Raw genomic sequence first — 10,860 nt, 5'->3', positions numbered from 1 at the left:
ACTGTGGGGCGAATGGAGGGATTCTCGAGAGCGCGCGCGTGTGCCAGCCCCGGAGAGCGGGAGGCAGAGGGCGCCCAGGTCGGCGGGCGGGGGCCGAGCCGGGACGCGGTGTGCTGGCCCCAGGCACAGCGCGGGCTCCGGGTGTGGATCCTCCCTGGGGCCCCTTCCCTGAGCCCACGTCCATACCGAACTACCCGCTTGGGGAACATACTTCTTTATATGCCCATATGGACCTGCTAAGCTATGGAATGTAAAGAAGTATGTATTTCAGGTGGGGAACGCTCGCCCGCGGGGTCGCCCGGGGGACAGACAGACGGCCAGCCAGCCGGGCGGCGGCTGCGGCCGGGGCGAGGCCTCCGTGGCAGGCTGCCTGGGCGTCAGCGGACGGACCTGTCCCCTGCCGGTATTGTTCTGTCACTTTGCCTGTGTCAGCAGGTGGAAGCGTTCATCAGACATTAAATATTCAACGTGCTGACTGCGGCAGAGGGAAGGTGGCCCTGTGGCAGGCGTGGGGTCCGTGCGGGGGTGGGGGGCTGGGGGGGCAGGTCGAGTGCCCGCGGCTCTGGGGCCTCACTTCCGCATACCCTGGACGGGGTCATCCGCCAGTAGAAGGGGCTGTCTGCAGGGGGCGGGAAGCAGCTCGCAGACTCTGGGAAAGCAGCGTGTCCCCAAAGGGTCAGGGAGCCAGGCCGAGCAAGGAAAGGAAGGAGGGGAAGGGGCTCCTGCGGCCACGTGGGGGGCTCCTTGAGGGAAACACCCCGCCCTGCCTCCAGGGGCTGCGCCGAGAGGCAGAGGCCAGGGTGCCACGTGGCTCCGCGTCCCGGGTCAGGCCCAGGGCAGCAGTGGGGTCAGAGGCACCTGCAGCCCCAGGCCCCAGGCCTCCACTCCAGCCTCTGAAACGCCCGAGCCCTGGACCCCGGGGGCACCCGGACGGAGGGCACAGGTGCCGAGGGTGGCCGGCCCTGCCCCGCGGCTCCGCCTGGCCCTGCCCTCTGCCCCCAGCAGCCCGAGCCCCCAGGCCTCCCTGGCCTGCCTAGGGTGACAGCTGCGGGGATGAGTCCAGACCCCTTCTGCATGCTCTGCCACCCCCAGGTCCCGGCTGGGGGAAGGGGCTGGGGTGTCCCGTGATGGGACCCCGTGGTGGCCCAGGGGACGAGGGCAGATGCTCTGTGTGGTGTGCGGAGCCGAGCCCCACAGCGCAGGTCCTTCTCCGGCGAGGCAGAGGGCAGAGGGCTCTGGGGCGGCTGCCAGGGGCTGGGCCACCGCGGGAGGGGCCTCTCGGCCGGATCCTGGCCCTAGGGGTGCGGGGAAGCCAGTGTGTCTGCCCAGGGCACGTCCTCCTCGCCTCAGGGCTATTTTTCCAACGTGTGTGTCATCTCTGCTTTTCTGGGCGTCCTTGGCATTGCTGCCCGAGGCCCATGGCAGGTGCCCCAGCCCCTCCCACACCCTGACCTTTGGCAGGAATGCGGCTCTCACATAGGGAGTGGGACGGGGAGGGGCCGGTGTGTAGGCCGCCTCCTCCAGCTGCTGGAAGCCCGGGGTCTGGGGGCAGACAGGTGCCCTGAGCCACGGAGGTCCCACTTCGGAGCCTGCGCAGTTCCCAGCTCCCAGGGGCGACTGTAGCTGAGGGTCGCTCCAATGGCACCCGTAGCTGGGAGGTAGGATGGTCCTTGGGCATGGCCTTCCTTCCGGCCACTGGGCCCTGGGGGGGTCCGTGCCCAGCGTCCCCGGGAAGGTCATCCTCACCCAATGCTTCCAGCTCCGGCCACAGGGAGGGAAGTAGCAGGGCGCGTGGCCGCCAGGGCTGGCCGCAGACACACGGCTCTTCCCCTAGATGCATCCCGCTGTACATTAAGGCTTTACTGCAGGATGTGGTGTTTAAATAAAAGCATTAGTGTTTGGGAATCAGGTTTGACTGAGCATAAAGCTAGCGAGTTCGCAGGGAGAGAGCTGTAAATTGCCACCCGTCTCTTGATTGGCCAAAATAAGAACGGGCACCACTTGGACGCCTCCCCGTGGGAGCCCCGGGGGCGGCTGGAACTTTCTGTACATGAAGCTCTAGCTCCTGGCTTCCCGGGGGAGGAGCCGGAGAGGGAACCCAAGAGCAAGTGTGGCTTCTGAGTCGGGTCTTTGGGCCTCTCTGCAGGGACAGGAGAGGCCGGCAGGCCTATGTGTGTGCTCTGCCCAGAGGGCTTTTCTGAGATGGCCTGTCACCCCCGACAGGCCGCCCTGGGGCCCCCGGGACCCTTGCAGAGGCAGAGGGGTCTGGGGTGTTGGGGGGGTCAAGGCCGCACCCTCATAGGGCTTGCCCAGCTACGTGGGGACCCAGGTGGTTTCTGTGAGGCTGTGCGGGGACATGGAGGCTGGGAGGGGTGGCCCGTGCCCCTTTCTCTGAGCCCTTGGAGCAGGGCTGCTCCTGGGTGTCCCGGGACAGCTGGGAAACGTTTGCAGTCCGATGGCAAGGCCTGGGTTCCGCGTGTGGAGACGGTGGCTCCGGGGATTGTGCGCTCATAATTTCCACCTATCAAATTAGTTCGCCTCTTTCCGGTGACGGCTCACAAAATCCGGCCACGCTCCGTGCTAGGGGCTCGGCTGGTGGGGGCAGCCCCGTGGCGCCGTGTGCGTGCATCTACGTGGACCACAAAGTGTCTTCCGTGTGTGTAGCCAGGTGACCAAGGAAGCGGTGGCACCTGCTTCCAAGGAGGCAGCGTTCGCGTCTCCGGTGGGACCGTGCACTCGTCACGGGCAAGAACGCGTTTTATGGCACAAGGTTTTCAAGGAGGGGGGGCCCTGGTGAAAGCATCTGTGGGGGGCATGAGGAATCTCCCTGAGGACTGCTGGGCGGTGGGGCCACTGCATGATCAGGATCCCCCCAGGACGGTGTTTTTACGGTGTTTATGCGGCCGCAGCCTGTCCATCAAAGTGAACAGCGGGCACTGCAAGTCCCCCCGCCCCCGGCCCCGGGAACACGATCCTTAGGGCCAGGGCACAGCCCAGGAGGATGGAGCCTGGAGGGACTGCGGGGCAGAAAGTGGACGGTGGGCAGGGGGCGGGGCCAGCGCGAGGGGGCGGGGCCAGCGCGAGGGGGCGGGGCCAGCGCCGTTGCATTAATTGTGCCACCTTAGCATAAAGGGTACCGGGCCTCCTGCGAGCTTTGTGCTGACTCAGCCTCGCTGGCTGGCCCTGGCCGCACGTCCCATTGCAGAGGCCTCCGCTCCCCGCCGCTCGCTCCCCGCCTTTGACGCCCGCTGCTGCTCCGGCCGGGAGCGCCTGGGGGCCCGGGCCTCGCCCCTGCCCTTGGCCCACCAGCGGCAGCCTCGGGTCGCAAGAGGCTGGCGTGACTTTCAGGAGGCGAAGGGGTCCCCAGCACTGCGCCAGGGGCCCCCAGGAGCTCCCGCAGTCTGCTCCGCCTGCGTCCTGCCCCGGACTCTCTCCGCCGGCCCTGCGGGGCCGAGCACCCGGCTGGCCAGAGCTGGGCGCCGCTCCTGGGCGGCATTCCTGGGTTCCAGTGGGTGCAGCCTTCGTGGCTCAGAGTTCCAGGCTGGCTCTGGCCCTGGGAAGGCCCGGCCCGCCCAGCAGGGAGGGGCTGCAGCTGCAGGGGTGGCGGCTGAGCAGTGCGGGCTGCTGCAGAGCTGCTGCCGGGGCGCTGCCGTGCAGGCGGCATGTGGGGCTGTGTGCATCTCAAGGGCAGGGACGGGAGGGACGGGAGGGCCATTCTGACAGCCTGGCGGCTGCTCCTTAGTACAGAGACTCAGGGCGACGGGTCCTGAGAAGTGGCAGCGCTGGCACCTGCTCCCTGGGGCGCTGCAGATCTGCACCATCCGCCTGCGTTTGCTGAGGCCCAGGTCCGCTTCCCGTGCTGGGGTGGGGGTGCGGCCCGGTGTGTGTGGCAGGGCAGGGACACCGGGCACAGAGGCGCCTTCCAGACCACGCTGGTGTGCAGACCAGGGCCGGGCAGCAGGGTCACTGGCTTTCCCCCGTCCAGGGGAGTGGACACCCTCGGATCTGGTGGTGGAGAGTCTGGGGTCACCTCCCTGGGGCCAAGCGTCTAGCTGTCTAGCTTGGGGCACAGAGGACAGGACAGGACAGGAGGTTCAGGGCTGGAGTATTTTTAACAGCAGCGGGGGTAAGGCAGCTGTCCGGGAGCCTGTCACGGGGGACGGGGGAGGCTGGAGGGTGAAGGACACCCAGGACAGACGTGCCGCTTGGGTCCTTGTCCCCCTGGCAGGCCTGCCTGCCGACCGTCATGCCCACATATGGCGCCCGGGCTGTGTGTCTGTGCAGCCGCCTGCCCGCCTTGGCCGGTATAAATAGTCCACATTCTCAGCTGTCCAGTTGGAGAGGCTGAACTCAGATGACTCGGGGCCGGGGGAGGCCCAGGGGCGGCCTCCTTGCACCCCACCCACCACCCAAGTGCACAGTTGCGGCTGCGGTGACAGCAGTGCAGGCTGGCTGGGGCTCCGAGCCCTGTCCTTCCCCACCTGCCCCCTTTGCGGGAGCCAAGTCCAGGCGAGCCAAGTCCAGGCAAGCCCTGGAGACCCCGGCGGGGTGAGGTGGGCCGGGACCCCAACCCCGGGCTGGGGGCTGTGTATGCTCAGCAGGCCTCTGCCTGGCCTGGTTCCTGCAGGCTGCGTCCTGCAGCGTGGACGCTGTCGCCAGGGTCCCCCCCGTACCTCCTTGTCTGTCACTGGCCGTGGCCTCCTGTGCTGCACACAGCAGTGCGCCCCTGAGGCTTATAGGCCAGTGGCTTCCCGGGGGACCTCGCTTTCCCTCCACCTTTAACCCAAGAAGCGAATCTCTAACGGTGGAGTTTCGCCCGGCTCTGCAGCCAGTGGAGCAGGTGACCTTGAGTGAGGGAATAAAAGGACCTGCCCGACGCCCCCTGAGAGCCGGGCGCCGCCCCCAGGGGCTGGAGGCCAGTGGCCACGGGGCACGTCTGCACCTGCTGCCAGAGTTCAGGGCCAGATGCGCCCCGTTGAGTGGAGTCCTGCTCGTCTCCCGGCCCCGGCCCCGGCGAGGAGAGCCCTCCCTGTGCCCTGGGGGTCGCTGGGGTCCGTGTCTGCGGGTGGGGGGACGGGGACTGCGCGGAGGCGCCGTGGTGCCGAGTGGCCCTCACGGCCTGCGAATTTGCTCCCGGGCCGCCCGCCCTGACCTCAGGGCTCTCCGGGGCGGTCTCGGCCGGGCGCCTCGCTTTCCTGCCGTTACACCGGCTCTCACCCCGGCCCCACCTGTGGGATAATAAGACACAAAAATCCATCTTACCATTTCTGCAAAGAACAGCAAAACGGTCGTGCGGCCCCTCTCGTCCCGCGTCCCCGCTCGCCCCGCGGCCCTGCTCTCCGGGCCTGTTAGAGGCGAAATTTATCTCTAGGACGGGCCCCATCAGTTCACTTTGCTCGTTTGGTGACACGTTTATTAAAATCCCGGGCAACTCCATGTTAAACTTTTATCAGTGTTGAGAAATAATACATGTATATTTTTTGAACAGACAGGAAGGTCACGGACGCGGGCTGAGCAGGTCTAGGTGGGCATCCGGCTGGGGGAGCGCGCGGGGCGAGAGCTGTTTGGGGGCGGGGCTGCCACACTGTGGGGCCCCCTGGAGACACCCCGAGAGCACCCAGCAGCGCGGGCGCAGGCCGGGCAGGCTCCTTCGCTCCGGCCCTGGGCTGGTGCTGCTCACGCTCCTGGGACTAACCGTAGTTCTTTGCTAGTTATTTTAATAATTAACCAAAATCTGGGATTAAAAATTAATTTCGTGGTGAATCTGAGTGCTAATAGGTAACGTTGCTGCCGGAGACATATTAGGTTACTGATGTTTAAATTTTAAAAGCTTCATAGTAAAAAGCACAAGAGGCATCCAGATAGGAGTTGCTGACGGGCTCCCGGGCGGTGGGAGTCGGGCGCTGCGGCTGGGACACCCCTGCCGTGGTCCGGGCGCCCGGGCCCTGTGCTGGCTGGGGGTGCGCAGCTGCACCCCCGCCCGCCCCGCCCCGTGACCTCCGAGTGCAGGGTCTTCGGCCCCACGTGCGTCTCTGCTGTTGGTTGTCCCCGAGGGGAGGTGGGTGGCACCTCTGTCCTGAGGACCCGGCCGTCCCACCTGCTGTGCAGGGCGCTGACGCCTCCTTCTGGGGCATCTGGTGGTTCTGCCCTGAGTGGGTGCTGTGTCTGGGTGCCTGGGTGGGGGCCGTGGGGCAGCATGGGAGGGACAAGGCCCAGGGCCGCCCTCTGCGCTGGGACAGGTGGTAGCAGTGGTTAGGGGCATGGGCTGGCAAGGACTACGGACGGTGTGAGGCTGGCACTCCCACATGGCGAAACCGAGGCTCACAGAGACCGAGGAAGCCCTCTCTGTGCCCCCAACTGGTGGGTCAGACTGAGGGACAGCTCAGGGTCTGGGCAGGGGCAGCCTGGTGTGCCCAGGTCACCCGGGGAGCTTCAGCCGCTCACTGTGTCCTCACTCTGAGTCTAAGGCCCCTTATCAAATGCAGGAGGGCTTCCTGGAGGAGGTGCCAGCTGCTGCTTGGGCCCTGGGGGGCATTTGAGGGCAGCACCAGCAGCCGCGCAGCCCTTTGGCCCTGGCATCGGGGGCGTCCCTGCCCCACTGGGGGCCTTCGGGGGTGAGGCTGGCCTCAAGTCTGGGCGGACGCACCGCGTTTCACCTGCGTCACCGTTTGCTCCGATCATAGCTAATTGGGCACATATGCACGCTCATAGCATCTAATTTTCTATCGATTTTACCAGGGCTGCCGGAGCGTTCCGCAGTGATTCCCCACATCCAGTATCAGTTGCTGCTTAAAAATGCTGAGTGTACGTCCCCGGACGGGACGATTCCATCAGCAGATGTTTTAAAACCTATTTAATTGTGTGGTTCATAAAACGCACACACTGTGTTGGCTGCAGCCTGGTTCTGTCTCACCCTCGTGGAAAGGCAGGCGTGGGGGCCGCGGGGAGGGTCCTGAGGAAGCCGCTGCCCCGCTCCAGCCGCGCCCACGGCCCGCGGATGCTGGGTTCCCGGACACGCGGCCCGTCTCTCCAGGCCCTGCAGCCCGGGCCGCGGCGCCCTCCTCCCTGTGACGGGAGGCATCGCGCACGAAAATGCAGGCGTCGTGACGCGTTTGCAAGTCACGGTGAAGGCTTGGCACCAGGCCCTGTCCGCTTCCCCGGCCGTCCTCTGGGCTCGGCCATGCTCTCCCTCCGGTCCTGGGCTCAGAGGCCCCGAGGCCCGTGGCGGGAAGGGGCGGGGGCTCCTGAGGCGCTGGTGGAGGTGAGTGGAGGGGCCGAGCCGGCGAGGGGGCCTGGGCGGGGGCTCGAGAGGCACCTGGGTGGAGCCGTGGTCCGTTGAGGGCACCGGGGCTCGTGGGGCAGCCGGGAGCCCCCGACGGAGGCTGAGACCCCGGACGCCCAGGTGGGGGGTGCAGAAAATCTGCCAGACTGAGTTAGACACTCACTGGGCAACCGAGTCAGACAGACAGGGACTGTGCCCCGGGGGTGCCGCAGACACAGCCCCGCCAGCCCCTCGGGCCCGAGTCACGTGGGCCGGACACTCCCTGAATAAACAGTTGCCAGAACCTTCCCCAGACAAGGCCGTATGGGGGTGCGAGAGTGTGCGGCTGGATGGCCTCAGGCCCGGGAGGGCGGCCACGGGAGGCATCCTGAGCCCCGGGCCCCCTCCCCGGGATGACAGGATGGCGGGGCCGGTGTGCAGGGCTTCGAGCCGCAGGACACAACCCGGCCCAGGCTGCACGGCCACGCCGCCGGGGTCCCTAGGCAGCCCCTGCCCGAACCGGGGGTGAACCCGTCAGGCCACCTGCTGCGCTCGCTCCTGGCCCCTGGGAGACCACCGCCCCCCGGCGTTCTGGCCCCGAGCAGGGACCCGGCTGAGCCGGCGGTGCTCTGACACGTCCAGGGCCGCGCCGGACAGGCCCCAGGCCAGGAGGGATGCCACGTGGAAGCGAAGGTCTGTTATTTGGGGGGAATTCCTACAGATTTGGTGGCACATGGACCGGAACCCGAGAGCACTGAGGGTGTCGTAGGGGCGAGGTGGCGTGGATGCTGGGCTGGGCCGCCCCCCAGGTGTGGGGCATGTGCTTGGACTCGGGGATGACAGGTCCCCCAGGGACGGTGTCCATCTGTGGCAGCGGCCACGCGGAGGCTCGTCATGGCCCCGCTTCGCTGGGAATATGCACAGTGGGGCTGGGAGCCCCCCAGCACCCCGGCCGGCTCTGGGAATCCTTGGGGCGCCCCACCGCCGTCCACATGCTCTGGAACCGGGAGGAAAGGGCGTGCGCAGAGCTGGGATCTGGCCACAGGAAGAGCCTGGACGGGGGGGCCCACCCCGGGCTCCTGCTGCCCTTCGGGGGCTGGTCTTGGGGTGAAAGGCCAGGGCCGTTCCCAGAGGAGGAACCCCGTGGCGCTGACCGGTTCACTTCTTTGAGGAGGGGTACGGTGGCAGGTGCGGCAGGGGCCGAGGTCTCGGGGGGCTCTGGGCTCTGCGCCCGCAGGGGCCATGGGTGGGCCTGATACTGAGCACCTGCCCCCGCGGCTGTGGGAGGGCGGGCACAGAGGAGGGACCGGGGCAGTGGGGGGGGGGCAGGTGCGGTCACCCCACGCTGCAGGGCTGGTCTGTGCTCAGAGGAAAGTCCACACACCCGGGACGCCGTGTCCCTGGCACCGCCGAAGCCGCCGTCCCCCCTCGTCATCGGTGCTGATGAATTGGGTGCTGGCAGGAAAACTAATTTTCTAAAAAGGAACTTGCTCCGTCAGAGTCACGGAGGGTGATGAGGTCTGTGCGGCCCCGGCTGCCCCGTGCTGTCCTCGCTCGGCTGCAGGGCCGTGCCTGGGGGGCCGAGGGGACTCTCCTCGCATCCCCCACAGGCCGCAGGTTTGGGGCCCGGGGCCCCAGGGCACCAGTGGGGTCGGCCGTGTCCTGCTTCACCCCCCACAGCCACTCGAGAGGGGGGGTCCTTCCCTGGAATATTCCGGGGACCCCTGCTGCAACCGAGGCCACCTCCCCTTCCCACGGCTCCGGTGGGACTCGGGCCTGTCCTGCCTCAGTTCCAGCTGAGAGTGAGATGCAGGCTGGGGCCAGGGGTCTCCGTCCGCAGGCGGTGAGCCCCCTGAGGGCAGGGCCCTGAGGGTCTTGGCTGGGCCCCGGGGCTGGGGCAGTGGCCAGTGCTGTGGTGCCCGGAAAGGTGAAGGGCAGAGGCAGTGCTGCCAGGGGATGGAGCCCCTGTGCCCGGGCCCCCGGGTGCGTGCGTGTGCGTGTGCAAGCACGTCTGTCTGCCGTGGGGCCCCCACCTCCACCCCCACCCCTGGCACTCCCCTGTCATGTACGGTCCCTGCCGGGCACGAGGGGCCGCAGCCGCGGTGGGCCCTGCGGGGGGAGGAGGTGGGGGCAGAGCCTGGGCGTCCTGGGCATCCGGACATCACGTCTCCCTGGGGACGACTGTGTCATCCACGTCGCTGCTTCCCGTGGACCCTGGAGCCAAATGCTTTGCTAAAGCTGGTAAAATGGAACCAAATCAACTGTTCAATGGATTTGGTCCCCTTCAACCAGCTGTAGCTGTGCATTGATCGCGCCGTCAGCCAGGCCGGAGGACACGGCGGCCACGCGGAGGCCACACGGAGGCCACACGGAGGCCCAGCGCCGTCTGGTCAGCCCCAAGTAAGCGAACCCCCGCCCCCCACCGAGACCGGCACCCAGAGGCCCGCCTGCCCTCCTCCCGGGCGATTCCTCAGAGGTGCCCTCCCTGGGGCCGCCCGCGCCCACAGCCCTCGCCAGCCGCCCGTGTTTGCACAGCAGAGTGTTGCTGGGAAGCGCATCGCGGGGCCGTGCGAGCTGGGTCTGGGCAGCGGCCCCTGTCCTGCCGGACAGACGCCTCCCCACCTTGGCTCCACTTTCTCCTTGAAGGTGACCTTGGCCCCGGGAGGCCGCTCCCAGCTAGGCGTCCATGGCCCTGGTGGCCGCGCGGGGAGGCCCAGCATGCGGCCCGCCAAGGCCCCACATCTGTTTGTGCAGAAGTCGCTTGAGCCACCTCAGGCCCTGGGACCGCCCGCTGCAGGGCCACAGGGCTCCCGGCCCGCGCGTCCAGGACACACAGGAGGTAGAGCCGGGGCTTCTCTCCTGGGCACCCGCCAAAGAGCCCGCCTTCGGATCCCGCCCGCACCGAGGACCTGGCGAGGCCGGCCTCCCCCTGCCCCCCGCCCTCCCCCGCCCTCCTGCCTGGTTCCTGCCCGAGGCAGCTCTCGGGCCGGTGTGGAATGCTGCACGGGGACGCGGGCACACCCCTCGTCCTCAGGACAGGGACGCAGGTCCTCACCGCCTCCACTGTCGATCAGCATTTCAGTTGACTGGGGACAGTTTGCACCCACCCCCCATGGTGGCCAGAGCCGCCCGCCCCCTGCGCCCGGCCTCAGCTCCCCTCTAGCTGAAAGGCTGGCCCCCACGTCCACCTGCAGCATGGACGTCAGCTCCCGACTCCTTGGAGCGGTTCCCGGCGCCCCCCCGCCCCCGGCCGGCTGCCCGCTCCGCTCCCGTTGCCGCGGCTGACCACACAGATGCCGTGGGGTAGGCGGCCAAAGACCCCAGAGGGGGCCGGGTGGGCAGCAGGCGAGCTTCACGGGGCCAAGGGCGGAACAGCCCCAGGAAGCAGCCCCGGGCGGCACGTGAACGGCGGGCTCCGTGGGCTCCAGAGGAGCTGTGGACGCTGGGAGCCGAGTTGCGTGATTTTAGTCGTCCTGAAACACGGCCCTTCCTTTGGGTTTTCTCACCCTCGGTCATGCAAAAATATAAAAGTCATTCCCAGCTCGTGGGCCGTATGAACGCGGCCCTCTGGGAGGCGGCCCTGAGGCCCCGTCCGCCAG

General features: G+C 67.7%; 1 protein-coding gene across 1 annotated transcript; it reads right to left on the bottom strand.

Moving 5' to 3' along the window:
• Positions 1–280: 280 nt before the first annotated feature.
• On the bottom strand, positions 281–9,459 carry LOC121478171. The gene is made up of 2 exons (XM_041733062.1): positions 5,263–9,459; positions 281–4,005 (listed from the first exon to the last, which is right to left on the bottom strand). Exon 2 carries the CDS (start codon positions 1,738–1,740, stop codon positions 826–828), a length of 915 nt encoding a protein of 304 aa, XP_041588996.1. The 5' UTR covers positions 1,741–4,005; positions 5,263–9,459; the 3' UTR covers positions 281–825.
• Positions 9,460–10,860: the final 1,401 nt, after the last annotated feature.

Source organism: Vulpes lagopus, chromosome 18, assembly GCF_018345385.1.
Source record: "Vulpes lagopus strain Blue_001 chromosome 18, ASM1834538v1, whole genome shotgun sequence".
Taxonomy (NCBI): Eukaryota; Metazoa; Chordata; class Mammalia; order Carnivora; family Canidae; genus Vulpes; species Vulpes lagopus.
This window is presented reverse-complemented; position numbering and strand designations above follow the sequence as displayed.

Bases quoted from the DNA above. Each gene is read 5' to 3' on its own strand.
- LOC121478171 (XM_041733062.1), bottom strand. From the start codon at position 1,740: ATGACCTTCCCGGGGACGCTGGGCACGGACCCCCCCAGGGCCCAGTGG.